Here is a 15,803-nt window from a genome sequence, read left to right on the forward strand (position 1 = left end):
TATAGGTCAGTTCATGAATAGTTTGTGTGCTCCTGGTGAAATATGCATTTGGAAGTTTCACATCTGCTGTGCCTGGCAGCAGAGAAAACGCTTCATGTTTGCATGGAGAGGAGATATGAAGCCAAACCTGACTCCAGTTGTGTCTGATAAAAGTGTGAAAGTGGGTCAGAGAAAGGACAGGTCTCTCTGACTGAAAAGAAAGCAGTGAGGCCAACTAGCCTCAGCTGTCATGGCCAGCTTTCTGTCTTTAGGGACTCTCTCTGATTACTGTGTTCATGGTTTCTAAGTTATTTTTTCCATCACATTTGGTTGTAAGTCCCTGCAGACGTGGTATCATTGGACCACCAAACCACTACAATATGTTGTGAAGAAACAAACCATGATTATGGTGGAAAAATAGCACCAACCTTAATCAAAAACAACAATGCTTTAACCAACTGTCAGACTTGATGGAGGTTTTTTTTAAACGAGGAAGTACTGGCAAAGTCAATTTAGTAAGGATAGTTTAAAGATTTGATAAGATTTTGTTTTTTTAATTTTTTATTTGGTGGTGAAATTCTTCAAAACATGCTCAGAGAAAGGAGAAAAGAGTTGAAAGTTGAATGGCTACTAGCTGTCACACATTTGAGTCTGCAAAACATGACACTGCATCTGACTTTTCCCCTTGGTAGAGCAGTGAGCTACATTCACAGCAGCTTGAGAACCATTTAGTAGTTTAACCCCCTGGTTCAACCTCAGTGACGCGTTACTAGCTTCTCAGAAGGTTCTAAAGCGCTTAACAAGCACAGTCCCCTTCACCCATGCACACACACATTCACACACTGCTGCCTTACACCAGTGCCAAATGATATATCATCAGGAACAATGTTGGGCTCAGTTTTTTTTTGGTCAAAGACACTTTGACACAAGGGTGGGCAGGGCGGGAACCAGACCTGCGATGAGATGTCGACCGCTCTACCTCTGCATTAGACCGCCCACTCAACGCTGTGTGTCAAATTCAGACTCGCATATCCATGGAGCCTGTCTGACGGCTAAAAAGAAATTGTAGCCACAAAATAGTTACAACGTGCAAACAAAATACTTAATTTGTGGCCACAAAATAATTCAATCGTGATAAGAGACGGGCTACTCATTAATCATATTTACATAAATACATGGTCTAAGGTAAGATAATCTGTAGAGTTAAACTATTTTATGGACAGAGACAGTTTCAGTTTTATTTAAGGGTTGGAATGAGCTACAATTGCAATTTGCAAAGAATCGTCAGGCTGAGAGACATTTAAACTTAATATTGAGAGCCAGGTTCCTATTAATGTCATTATTGGCATTTCGTGCACATAATTTAACTATTTTGTTGCCACAATAAATATTTTGTTGATATGATGTTTTTCTATAAAAATTAGTATTTTGTTTTTGCGATCTAACTATTTTGTGGCTACTTTTGTGTACCGTCATCAGACTGGCTCTGCACATATCTACTCTCAGGATGGACATTCTTACACTAAGCTGTGGAGCTGGTCTGATGAAGAATAAATGATTGCCTGTATCTTCTTAATACGTCACATAAGACATTTTCCAACATTTTCTTTTTTGGTGACTGGCCATTCTTGGAAAAAACAATTTTGTTTTCTTTTTTCTCTCAAAGTACATGTCAGTCTTTGGTCGCTGATACTCCCCTGTTAGAATCCTGGTTGTGCTCCACACCAGAGCTAAGCTAAACTAACCCAAACCGCTCAAAACTGTAAAACTGTGAATGATCGGTCCTACATGATGCACAGCACTAGCATTTAACACGGTTCTGATAGACATCATGGTGGTGTTGAGCTTTTGTGTGCCACACTTCTGGTTTTTGAGCTGCTTTTTAGTTCACACTGTGAGATTGAGGCTCTAAATCAGTTATGTGGTCACGTCCGCACTGACTGACGTTGAAGGATGTGATGAGGCAGGTCTGCGGTTCAATTTTGGGCGTGTGTAGGATTCGGTGTTTTCAGTTTGGGTGTGTTTGGTATGGAGGGAGTTTTTGTTGTTAACTCATAGTATCAGTCGCACTGAGCCCTTGTGTGTTTGTTTTCTGTTATTTAACCAGCAGAAAGCCCAAAGGAACATATCAGTCTGTTTCAAGTTTGCATTTGGTAGATTTTATCTCTGGGAGAGTTTCTGAGAGGTTAACTAGTTCTGTTTGTTTGTTTTCTAATAATTAGGCAACACTTCCCGTTTCATCTCATTTACTGGCTGTGCTTCACTTGCATCATCCGAGCAGGGGAAATAATTATTGTTCCAGTAAAAGTGCAGAGGTTGTTGTTGCAGACGTCCACCTGCCTGAGAAGCTATTCCTTTCTGGTTCCTTAAGCCCAATGTGTTAAAGAAATCACAGGCTGAATAACAGTTACAAACTTGCAGGAAAACTATAAACAGTTTTTTTCAGATTTTTCACCATTTTCTTAGCCTCCCATTCATAAATGTGTGTATATAGCCATCCACAATCTTAAGTGTTGGGATCTAGTTATTTGTTTGTTTGTTTTTTGTAGCTTCTTTAACATTGATCTCAGTTGGAAATAATATGACAAAATGACCCTAATGGTGAAAATGATGTTATTGGTTCACAGTTTGGCTGTAATTAGTTTTCAAAAATGTATAAAGTGCGAACTTACTGTATTTTGTAATCCGGTAAGATGGTGGTTTGGGTACTACACATTCTTAAAACGCCACAGTTTGTTTTTTATGATTATCAATTTTCAATAAAATTTTTGTATCATTACTGAAAAAAAAAATCATCAATAAAAGCTTCTTTAAACATTGCAAAAATATCGAAACAATATTTTTGAAAGAATTCTTGAGCTCCTCAAATTATTTGCTTTGCCCTTTTATTGTGTATGCTGGCCCACTCTGCTGGTCTCATTTGCCACCCATACAAAGTCATTGTCTTCTTTTTATGTTTCTCAACCTTTATTTATTACCTCTTTTTTATGTAAATTCATAGAAAAAAAAAAACAAAAAAATGCATAGCAATGAGATGGCATTTTTACTTGGTGTGAGGAAAAAATGATTGTAACTGAAATGATTTTAACAATTAAAAATCCATCCTCATCTTTTGATCATTGATTGGTTAACTTTAAAGGACCTATACATGCAAAATCAATTTTTTGAGCTTTTAAAAGAAACCCAGAAGCGGCATTTTGATCCATCCAGGCATTTCTGAGTATTCATCTAAAAACCTGTGCACCAGCCCCTACCAACCCATGACAACGAGCGGGTCCTCACAAGCTTACGCAGGCCGAGTTAGAACAACCCCTTCCAGGAAGAGTCTACACTGCTAGCACTGCCCGCAGGCTAACACACACCCACTTTCTCGCTGTTTGGCAAAACACATTCATTTTCTATGCACAATATGCACATCCATCTTTGCAAAAGTTTGAATGTTGTTTGTTTTCACGGGTGAAACCCAGACACGCTGCCGAGGCCGACTCTAGGTTGATGTCATGAAATGGGCGTCACCCACAAAGAGCGAGAGTCTGTCCCTCAGAGATCGAGTCGTCTTACTTCTGGGTAGGAAAATGAGCTGCGAAAATAACTAATAGTTCTTAAAAGGTGTGTTTATGTGCCAAAGGTTAATATATTATCATATGAATGGATGGAGTTTACAATAAAAAAGCATAAGAATAGCATAGGATAGGCCCTTTAAAGTGTCCCTAGCTTCTCAGGCAGCCCCACGACACCGCAAGGGATATAGGGGGTTAAGAAAATGGATGGATATTTTGATCATTTCTCTCTTTCTTCTAGCTGCTGCGGCCAGAGGAAGTGGAGATGCTGGTGTGTGGGAGTCCAGAGCTTGACATGAGCGCGCTGCAGAAAGCTGCCCAATATGAAGGATACAGCAAAGCAGACACCACAGTCAGGTAAGGCACCCTCTCTTCCTGCTCACCTAGCACCTCCTTCACAAGCTGCGCCCCTCTTTTTAATACTCTCACTTGAATACACCTGTTACAAAACCTTTATGTGTGGTACAAATGTTGTGGTTTAAATATTTTCTCTCAAGGGCATAAAAAATGATGAATGCTTTCTCACTTCTGTAGTCAACTTTCTATTTGAGCAACATAAGAAATGATTAAGGTAGAACATGTTTCTAGGGTCTATCTATAGTCCATGAATTATATGACCAAAATACATGCAACCACGTGTGACATTGATAAAATACAAAGGAAGAGTTAAACATAAACAGTTTTTTTCGCAGCCACCTGGTAAGACCAGAAAATATGTAAGATAAGATGGACTCATTTGCTCTTTTGTTATCTGGGCAGCTTCCTTTCTCATTGAATTCTATGGGAAATAACACGATAACCTGGAGCCAAAATGGGGTCAGATTTGTTTTGTAGCTGCTGATGCGCCTATTGTCGGACAGCCATTGTGACTGACAAGGAAAACTTTCTATTCCCCTCACCCAAACCACACTTTACTACTCTGAAGAAGAATGCTAAGATGTCTAACTCTAACCAAAGAATAACCCTTGGCTCACACTGCATCCAATCTGGCTGCGGTGCGGCCACCGGAGTCTTTACCTAACTTGAAAAGTGCGAGAGCCACTCAAACGGCATCCAGTCCGGTCTGACCTCACCGTTGCTCCAAATCCGTTTCATTTGCTTCAAAATTTTGGCCGGACACCGGAGCGAGCCAAAGTGCTTTTTTCTGAAGTTGGGGCAAATTAAACGACCTAAACCGTGCAAGTCTCAAGTGTATCCGGTATATTTTAAAATAAAACCTTTTTTCCGCTGTACTCACTATGTTTTCACTGTGGTGTTAACATTATGTCATTTGATTTTAATGATAACAACAAAAAGGACAGAGCCTGGGCAACCGTAGCCAATGTAAGTCATCTGCGGTAGCTAGACCACTCTGGTGGCTGCACCAGAGCCGGACTGGATGCAGTGTGAGCCCAGGCTAAGAATGATTGGATTATTGAAGGAAAAATATTTTATCTAATGTTGATTTATTTTTTTACAATTATCCTTTTAATATAAAAAGCTGAAACTGTTTCTGAGTCCCCAATAGATACTTTTTTGAAAACTTCGCTGTTAGAAAGGAAAACTTAGTTGATTTTCTGAGTTTTCTCTGAGTTTTCCGCTGCACATTAAGATTGAGTGGCGTCTTCTAAGATAATACGCTACTCTTGTGCATATTTCGCAACAATTGTCATTAATGTGTGATGACTGCTTTCCAGTTATTAGAAAATGACTATATAACAGTTTGCAAGTTCACATTTTCCTTTTCAAAGTCATTGTTGGTGTCTGTCTTCATTTGCTTTGCTCTACCACACTAAAAGGCTTCAGGCTGAAACCCTCTGCTCTTCATTGTTCTTTGTCAAATTCCTCATCTAATGTTATAATAATAATCATGATAATAATAATTTTATGCTATATTTGGTACTCCTGCTTAAAAAAAGTTCTTGTACTCTTTAATTTCTTCCTCGTTGTGCTTTTGCAGGTGTTTCTGGGAAGTGGTGTTGGCCTTCACCCTGGAACTGCAGAAGAAGCTTCTCCACTTTGCCACAGGAAGTGATCGCGTTCCTGTCGGGGGCATGGCTGACCTCAACTTTAAAATCTCCAAAATCGATGTTCCAACTGACTGGTACGTTCCAATAAATGACAAAGTAGCACTGGTCTCCGATTGGTTAGTAACAACTTTTTTATTGTGCAGTGAAAAAAAAGTTTTGGAAATTAGGATTTTTTATATATTATTTAGGTTAAAATAAATTCAATAAAACTCATTTAAATTGAGAAATGTTTCTATGAAAATATGTGCTTAAAACAAGTTCTTCTATAGCTGTCCAAAGCTGTCAGTTGGGCAATCAAATATTTTCATTGGTACAGATCTTAAATTTTCATTCAATTTCTTGAACTCAATCATTTTAAAAAGTTATTTTTTTAATGACCTATGTGTCATTCAAGCCTGAACAAAAAGGAGAAAACTGACAACCTAGTAATGAACCAAATTTGAATTATTTGTTTCTATATCTTTATTATTTTTTTCAAAACATTGCCAATTAGAAATTTGAACATAAAAAAATCTCCCCTTAATTGGAGGCCCAAAAAATTGTATTGGACAAAAACTAGCACATCCTTCTGTGGCTTACAGAGTGACCTATAGAACACAAACAAATAAAGGCTCAATCCTACTGTGTCTTCTTTAAAATGAGAGAAATTGTAGTTATTTTTCAAAACTTAAATCAGAAAAACCATAGTCGTATTTGACTTTAATGATTAAAAATCCTTCAAAACAGCTCATTTTCCAAGCATGTAGATCCCCATTTAGCAGAAAGAAGGGGTCGGTCCAGCCTCAGCTTCCTAAATAAGTAATGCCAGTGTACAACATGAATAAGTCACTCAGAGATGGGAGATGTTTCCATGAGAAACTTCCCCGGCTCATTAGGTTACATGGTAAACTCTCTCACGGCATCCCCCCTCCTCTCCGGGTTCTCTTTGCTGTGGAGCAACACAAAAACTGCGGCGATGACCCAACTCCATCAGTGTGGTCTTGTTGAACCAGTGGTTGGATGTAGCAGCTGAATCTAAGCCTCACGTGGTCCGGCCCATATTTCATTAGTTTTCTGACAGATAAAGCTCCGACAGATGGAGTAAGAATAAATACAGAATAATAACAATCCTCTTAGTGGGTCCACCCCCCCACCCACACACACACACACACACACACACACACACACACACACACACACACATGCACCAGCTGGACTCCCATTGGCTCTCACGTTACTTGAAGTCCCCATAGAGGGCATGGAGTATGTTGTGGTAGGAGATTTGCTTGAGGGGGTGTGGACTGGGGGGGGGGGGGGGGGGGGGGGGGGATTGTGTCCAATGTATAGAACGAAGGATTCAGCTCATTGGTCGGATTATGTTGCGTTGAACTCATCGACCTGTATGACGCCAATTACCCCCACACACACACACACAGACACACACATACATCCACACTGTTTTTTTCCTCTACTGGAGTTTCAGCTCCAGTTTCATTCTCAACCTTCATTCAGTCTTTGATGCAGGGACAACTGTTTTTATTTAACACAGCATCTTGTCAGATTCCTGCTGAATCCCTTCATTTTTTTAAAATAAAATTCACCTTCCTTTTAGATGGAGCGTAAAAAAAACAATTATAACCTTTAAAACTGCCTTATTTTCTGACAGAAAAAGATCAAATTATTTAGATACGGTAATTGCATATAAAAGAGTAGGTGTGACCCTATATTATTTATTTATGTATATACTGTATTTATGAAGTTTTATATAAGCTCACATTCTGTCATAATTTACACATGATTTTTCTCACACAGCAAATGTTTTTTTTTTTTTTTTGCATTTAATGTAAGTATGATTTTAACCAGATTTTTTTAAACATAATTTTTATTCATCTAAATGTGAGAAAAATCTATACATTAATGCTTAAGCTTATATATTTTGAATCACTTTTACTCAAGCATTGTATAATTTCACACAAATAAATCATCTTTTCATCCATAAGAGCTTAATAGGCAAAAAAAATCTTGAGTTTGAATCAAGCTCAGCCCCCTGAGCATCTTCTTAATTCATATTTGTCCACACCAAAGCTGCCTTTCAGCAGCTGGAGTTACTAATATTTGCATTTCACTTTCCGTTCAGCTTGAAACCACAGTGATGTGGTGTTCAGCTTCTGATCGGCTTTAACACAAATAAACCACATAACTGTCTAAACTTTCCTGAACCTAACTTTTATTTGCGATCATTTACCAGAGCATTCATTTCTGTTTGGCTGTCAGTCAGATTACATTCCAGTCTTGTCACCTCCTCTGACCCTTCACAGATTTGCAACTAAAATGATTTTCGTAATTAAAAAAAGTCACTTGCAAAGCATATTCAATGTATTATTCCTATTTTAGTTGTAGACATTCTTTTATTTAATACTGTGCAAATAAGTGTAGATATATATTATTTTTATTACAATAAAGGGATGAACAGGTTTAACATGTGAAATAATCTGCTTGTTTTGTGTTGCCATAATGCTGATTATCATTACATCATCCAGGATTCAGCACCAAAATAAAACCCTATGCATCTGTGGCTGTGCTTTTGTTTTACCCTATAGAAAATGAAAATGAATGAAGAAAACTGGACGGCTCCCTGTGTCGTTGTAAACATTAAAGACAATCCTCTTACTGTTTTGAGCCGCACATATTCTCAGCTCTCATTGGCTCCCATAAAGCCTGGACCCTGTTCGGAAAGAGTGTTTGCTCTTGTTGTGGGAGTGTCGTGTTTGTGTGGGTGGTGGTAGCGGGGGGATGGGGTGAGAGGCAAGTATGTCAAATGTATAGGAGGAAAGACCGCTGATTGGTCAGACTCTGCTGCCTTCAACTCATTGAACCGGATGCCACCATTTGCCTCCCCCTTTCACTCCACCACTACATGTTACATATTAAAGCTGAAGCTTTAGGGCTCCATATTAGTCTTCGCTGTCATGTGTGGCAATTCATATTGTAGTTTATGCTTTTATTGGAACTTGTACATAAAGGAGGACAAATAGAGAAATATAGAAGAGAATGCTCAATCCCTTAAGTCATAAATTGCTTTTTCAACTTGTAAATTAAAAATCTTTTTTGACAAACATATTTCCTCTAAAGGCCTGTTGACTTAACCTTTTAATATTAGACATGTCACCAGCTCCACCAAAATAACACACTCTTTGATATACCCTAACTTGTCAACTTTTTATGTGATCAATGTGAATCACCTGATTCTGACACAGAGAAATGCCGCTTTTTATGCTTTTTATGTCAACTTTGCACCGATATACAACAAATTACCAACATAAAATTTTGAATAAAAACACTTTTCACTTCGACATATTCAGCTGACTTTCATTGTAAGCAATTCTCTACCGTAAAGTGTTGCATATCAGCATAAAGCTGATTTTATATGCTTCAGAATCTCTAGGAACTATGTTATTTGCATACGATTGAAAAGTTACCGTAGTTGAAAGAATGCCAACACTGGCACTAAATATCTGTTATTCAAGGGTTAAGGTTAATACTTTTCCTTAAAAAAAGTGAAGTTAGTAACAGAGAGAATATGCAAAACACTATATGTTCCCACATTTGCAGAAACACCAAAGCGCTCTCTTGTTTATCCTGGTTTTTTAGTGCCTTTGACGTTGAGACAACAGCTATAGGGATTGGAATCTAGTCTTTGTGACAACTGAAGTGAACCACAGACTCACGAGTCTCAGCAAATATTCCACCTGTTTAAGCTTTCTGTATCCACAGGAATATAAACAGAGGGGTTCAAAGACATACATGAGAAAAAATAATCCTGATCCCCACACATGACCTCCACACATGTATAAACTGAGGTCTTACTGGTTTCCACATTGAAACCAGCATGGAGTATGTTGTGACCGAGGATCTGGGTGGTGGGAGGGGATGGGCCACAAGCCTTTGTGATGAATCCATAGGAGACCGGATTCAGCTCATTGGTTGAGACGCACTGCCTTGAACTCCTCGACCTCAAAGCCCCATACACATTTCCCACCCTCCACCCCCACGCCGCAGTCCTCCAGCCCTCGTGTTGTTGTGCTGAAGCTTCAACTTTAGCTTCTCTTAAGTCTTCCTGAGCTCTACTTTCAGATTCAGCACAGATCTTTACTGTGTTTAAAACTTTCGAATCTGCACTTGTGAATATCTCTGTATAATAGCTGAAGTATTTACTCTTAATTTACAAAGGCGTATTTTATTACATTTTGTTTTTTTATTCTATTCTTCTCCATTTTTCAACATAACATCAGGCTAGAGGTTGGCAGAAAGCAGAATTATTTCTTTTAGGTCTCCATTTTGACCTTTGCAAACATGAAATGCATCTTGAATGGAGGTTGAGTCTTGAGCTGTCATCAGGCTGGAAGTGACAGCCATGCTGGACAGTATTCCTGTCCATCACCGGGTCACAGTGGGACAAACGAGATAATAAATCCATGTATGGTCAAGCTGAATATAGAAATGTCAGTCAGCATAATAGGCATGTTTTCAGTCTTTGCGAGAGAATGCCAACTTATCTTGAGAAAACACAATCAGACGGGCCTACAAAAAGAAAATTGCACGAACGAAAAAAAAACACCAAGCCAGGATCTAAGTCTGGTGTGTGTAAAACTTTAAAATAAAACATTATTATGTTTTATAAAAAGCAATGCTGAACATTTTTTTCTATTCTTGTCATTTTTTTATTTCATTCTACCAAATTTAATATTTTTCCTAGTTTTATTAACCCTAAGCTACGTTTACAACCCCCTCTGCAACGCACGCTCAAGTGACCACTTTCAAAAAAAGGTCTATGACGGCGTATTAATGTGCATAAATGCGCGTTTCTGGCTTCTGCATTCAAAACTCACATTCATGCGGCGGTACACAAGTTATTAGAACCGTTTTTGGGATCTACGTACAAAAGGCCCGGTCTTTAGTGGAAGTTGAGAGTTAAACCAGGTTGAACTTTGACCAATCAGTGACTTGGATCCGGTAGCAATGTGTGGATGGCATCCCTTTTTGTACACAAAAGTGCCAACCGTTTCAAAATTGATCTTGAAATGGTAAATTAAAAATTGCATTTTGTGCCCAGCCGGAATTATGTGACACCAAGTCTTTCATCGGATTAGAGCTGTGTAAAAAAAAAAAAAGCAGCAGTCCCTCCCTGTTTGTCCAGTACGAACGCCATGGGCATTTAGCGTATTCTTGAACGCACAACACATGCCCAGTGTGTCCATAGACTCATGGGGGCTTTTACAGTTATTATTACATTACATTATTCTTCTAAACTTCTAGAACCTGTTTATATCCTTTGAGATCTTTATGACAACTTTATTTAACTTTGCAAATAATAATAATAATAATGCATTTTGTAATGTACAAATGTTATATTGAAGGTGTGATCACATGTGCACTCCCAGTCATTTAGTGTCAGCATCCAGTGAGTTATTTTAGCAAGTATAGTGTTAAGGATGTTTTAGGCAATTACAAATTTTATAACACAACATAGTAATCATACTTTGCTAAGTTTTAAAGCCTATGTAATAATCAAATATTGTCTGCGGAAGTTTCACTCCTTGAAACAACTGTTTACTCCTCTTTAAGCAAGCATTTTAGGTGTTTTAGTAGAAAGGATTGAGTGTTTTCCAGGTAAAAGACCAAACATTCATGACAGGAGTCTGAATGATGTCGTGGAAAAAAAGGTTGCTGTAGCAACCCTCCAACATCACCATGAGCGGAATGTGCGTAAGCAATGGGAAGGGTTTCAGGAAGAAGTATTGAGCTGTGCTCTGGCTTGCTGTGGCTGCAGTGTGACCCTAGTTACATAAACAAAAATCTATGTGAAAAAACAATTAAAAGAACAAACAAACACAGGCTTGAAACATTTTACTTTTATTGTAATAAATTAGTCAAAGCATTAATAAATTACTAGTGGCTCTTTTAAATAAAGTATAATATTAATGCAGAGAAATGGTTTTTAATAACAAAACAAAAAGACGGTACTGCTAACTTTTGGTTGTCAATGCTGCTCTAATTGAGATTTGATAAGTTGTGGAAAGCAATTAAAGTTTTCTCCTGGACTAGTCATCTTTAAGATCTTTTCTTAAACTTTTTTTAAACATAGGCAGCAAAACAGCTGATCTGTCAGCGGGTCAAATGAAACATGAGCTGACCAGGAGTACATGTCCTGTTTGATTTACAGTTGTGCTTAATAACCCATACGGGTGTTTCCCCTTCTGTGTGTGTGTGTTTCTGCAGGCTGCCCGTCTCTCACACATGTTTCAATCAGATCTGCTTGCCTCCCTACCGTACCAGGAAGGAGCTCAAACACAAACTCACCATCGCCATCTCCAACGCCGAAGGCTTTGGCCTGGAGTGACCAGTCGGAAAGCTCAAACACACATGTGCACACTAACTGTTAGTACTACAATGTGTCTGCCTTTCACCGACGTGATGCACGGATCTTCATGGCTGAACATCTGACTGGAAATGCATCGCTCAGCAGGGCAGACACAGTTGGATTAATCAATTTAGCTCTTCCTTTGTTATTTTTTTAAACCTGCCACGTTTAACTTATTGTATTTGCACATGGACTCTTGTTGGTTCTGCTATAAACTGGCCTGACATGAAGGAAACTGCACAAGGAAGTTGTCAACTTTGTAATTGCAGTACTGTGCAAAACCCTGAGGCAATTTAGATTAAAAATGTTTACATGAGAAAAATCAGAGAACAGTGAGGCAGCAGCACAGAAAATCTTTAGAAACATTTAGAAAGTGTCTGGTTGCATTGAATGTTTATATGAGATGGTTTGAAAATATCAGAACTCTTTCTTCTGCCTTTCTAGTGCTTAATCAATATAAAAATGGTGCAACATGTGCTTAGCTTTTCTGTGTTTAATCCTTTTGCACAATATTGTAATTATCGCCTGAAAATAGGTATAAAGTTTAACTAAATTTGAGACGAGCGAAATAAGAAAGAAAGCTTGTTCAAAGATTATTATTTTAGAAAACTGAGAATAATCTTGTGTTACGCATTTCAGTTTTACAATTGATCTCTCAAGAATATGGAATCAATCGGAGAATATAATTAGTTTCAAAGCAGAAAAAGTTTATTTCTCTCAGGTAAAAGTATTCCACGCTGTCATATTATTTTGTAAATGAATATTGCTCTACCACTATATAGTTCATTTTGATCTTTTTTTAAATTACTTATGGAGTATTGATCATCAATTGGCAGGTACAATAGTGTCAGCATCAGTAAGCTAACTTGTTTGAGATGTATGAATTATTTGTGTTGTGTGCAGACTGTAGTCACTTTGATTATATTCCACAAACTGTCTTGGTATGTGTTTGCAGCACACTGTTGTGATTTTTATTGCTGTGCAGGGAGAAGAGTGTGCCTGTATATCTTGTGGGTTGAGATCGCTTCATGGTTTTATTGACATTGCTGCTTTTGTGTCAAACAAAGGCCGCAGCAAAAGTGCTTCAGCCTTTTCCTATGAATGTGGAAGCCGAGCTGTAGACTGACAGCTTAGAGTTTGTTTGTCATGGCTGCCATCAGCCTGGAGAAGAGGGGACCTCGCAGTTCATGACCATTTTTGGTGGTTGAATTTAGAACAGTATTTACCTTAAAGGTCTGCACTTGAAGGAATTATAGTTTATCCGTGGCTGCACGAGCTTGTGCAAAGCTGGGAAGGGTCATGACAAATCAGTGCAGAAGGAAGGGAGTGTGGAGTTTTGAATAAGTTCTGAGGCCTTCAACATTACCTCAAACCCTGTTAAAGTACCAAAGTAGCTTTGGTTGCTAACCTCACAAAAAAAAAGACCAACAAGTGAAAGAAAAGAGATAAAGCCATTAATGTCAACGTTAAGTTGGCTTTTGTGCACAGGTGTCAAGCTCCAGGCCTCAAGGGCCGGTGTCCTACGTGTTTTCTAACCAAACTGCCATTGAAGCTTCTTATTGGCTAAACACACCTGATCCAGGTAATCAGCAGCAGATGAGGCAGGGTTTCTGAAACACCAGCAGGACACCGGCCCTAGAGGTCTGGAGTTTGACACCCCTGCTTTAGGGGGTTGAATTGACTTAAGGATAGACTGATAAATCTATTATTTAAATATCTTTGCTTGCAATTTTGCTTTATAGAAAAAAAAAAACTGTTTGATGTTTATTTAGTTCATTTCTTAAGTAAATAACTTCCACTTTAGTTTACTTAAAATCATATTGTGAAAACCTTTTCATGATCAAACAAAATTTGTTTTAGAATAGATATTATACTAATAATTGATATTATTATTATTAGAAGTTGAACCAAATTTTGAGCATGGTGAAACGATAAAATGAATTTGATTAGTTTGTCAGTGGTTTGCAGCTCTATCTGGCAGTGGGACTGCTCTGAGTGGGAACTTTTCTAATCGAACCACATTCAGTGGAACTAGAGTTTTAATTGTTTTAAATATACCTGGAGCACATTCAGTTGCTATGTCCATTTACAATTCCTGTTTATCTGCTGGTGTGATCCTTTTCTTTTTCTTCAGCTGTGTTTGCAAAGAATAAAACACGCTTTTTTATTTTTATTTTCATGAATATTTGGACCACAGTTGTTGCAGATCACTCTGTCAATGTGTTTTTTGATTAATGTCTATTCCAAGAAAACAGCTTTTCGAGATTACAAAGTGTGGGCAGTAATTGCATAAAGTCATCATGCTGCATAAGTTTGGTCACAAGTGCCCTACCCGGTCCTCTTTTTCTGATTAAATAAATTTCTGTTTGTTGAGAAATGGCAACATTTCTTTGTTTTAACTTGTTTCATATCGTTAACTTTTCTTAAAAATGTGTCAAATATGAATTTCCAACATAGAGGCAGCTCAAAACAGAACCATACAATTTGGATTTGGAACAAAAATGCACCACGAAGGCCTTCTGTAACTCCCGAGTGTTGGCTCCGAACCAGCGGAGCTCCTCTATAGAACGTTGCCATGGCAAAACCGAGCTAAAAGAGAAATTCCAATGTCTGAGCAACGGTCAAGAAACCTCTGTGCTGCACTCTCCAAATTTATATCAGTCTAATCTGGGTCACTTTTTCACCAAACCGCAGGAGTTTATGTTTGGTTTGGTTCGAAAAAGCTTCTCTTTCAACAAAGCATCCATTATGCAAGTCTATAAACTATCTTCAGCAAAAAAGCCAAAAGCAACCTTTTCCTAAACAAATCAGTTTAACAGCAGATCAGTTGGCTGTTTGAACAATTACAAATCTACAAACTTCCTAACCTTCTGCTTCTAAGAGGTGACATTTATTGAAGACTGAAAAAAGCATTAATACAATCAAGAAGCATTTATAGAACTTGTTTGCCTACTTCATCCAAATTTATAAAATCTAATCAGGCCACTTCTATTTTTAGTGTCTTTATTTTTTTTAAAGTTCACAGTGGATCCTTTTTGTCATGTAATGCTTGGTTCAGAGTAGCAGCAGGAAGGAATCATCCAAGAAATCAACATTTTTATTTTAGGTTTGACACCATGTGAAAGAACCTCATTATTGTTAAAAGAAGATTTGTATTTATTTGTTGTCTGGAAACAGGACCAAACTCTTGTCAGGTTAAACAGTAGAACGATCTTAACAAAAGTCTGAAAATACTTCAGAGGGGATCCAAAAGTTATGTAAAGTCATGTAAAGAGTGAAAAAAACACTTGTCGTTAGAGGAGAAGATGAACAAGACAGGGTTTTTCTTTTGAAACTGTAAACCTTAGGGTTGATCAGCATTTATCTGAAGCGGTGCACATGCAGAGCCTATTGCCCAAGCATGACCTAGTTTTGTAAAATGTAAATGTGTTTTGCTTTTCTTTCACTCCGGCCTTATGTAATGCATTGTGTGTACAGCTGAGATTCAACAGTTACAGTAAAAGTTCACCCCTCAAGTTCACATATTTGCTTTTTGTGTCTGTTATTGGTCACTTTATAAATGGGTCAAAAGAAGTGATGTTTATCACATAGAGCAAGCAAAAAATTAAAAAAGTAAATGTCAAAGATTAAGTCGAGCTCTATTTCATCACAGGGCTTTTCTGTGCAGCAGCTGCACAAACACTATTAGAGGCTGAGTGCAATGTTGGATTTTACCAGCAGGTTTTTCTATTAATGCCAATTTCTCATTGGATGTAAGGATGCAGCTTTCCAACTTGACCACCTAAACTCCCATAATAACAGCACATAAGCCCAGCACCAACAGACCCCTAACAACCCTCTAAAACACACCTATAG

General features: G+C 38.0%; 1 protein-coding gene across 3 annotated transcripts in view; it reads left to right on the forward strand.

Annotated features, from left to right (window-relative positions):
* Positions 1–15,468, forward strand: part of hectd2 (HECT domain containing 2) — a 61,631-nt gene extending 46,163 nt beyond the window's left edge. For all 3 annotated transcript variants that reach the window (XM_011484259.4, XM_078932412.1, XM_078932413.1), the window contains 3 exons: positions 3,781–3,896; positions 5,479–5,622; positions 11,807–15,468. In XM_011484259.4, coding sequence (XP_011482561.1) covers positions 3,781–3,896; positions 5,479–5,622; positions 11,807–11,927 — 381 coding nt within the window. In that variant the 3' untranslated portion in view covers positions 11,928–15,468. The remainder of the gene's footprint in view (positions 1–3,780; positions 3,897–5,478; positions 5,623–11,806) is intronic.
* The last annotated feature ends 335 nt before the right edge of the window (positions 15,469–15,803 follow it).

The sequence above is a fragment of the Oryzias latipes genome, chromosome 15, assembly GCF_053564925.1.
Source record: "Oryzias latipes strain Hd-rR chromosome 15, Olatipes_Hd-rR_3.1".
Lineage (NCBI taxonomy): Eukaryota > Metazoa > Chordata > Actinopteri > Beloniformes > Adrianichthyidae > Oryzias > Oryzias latipes.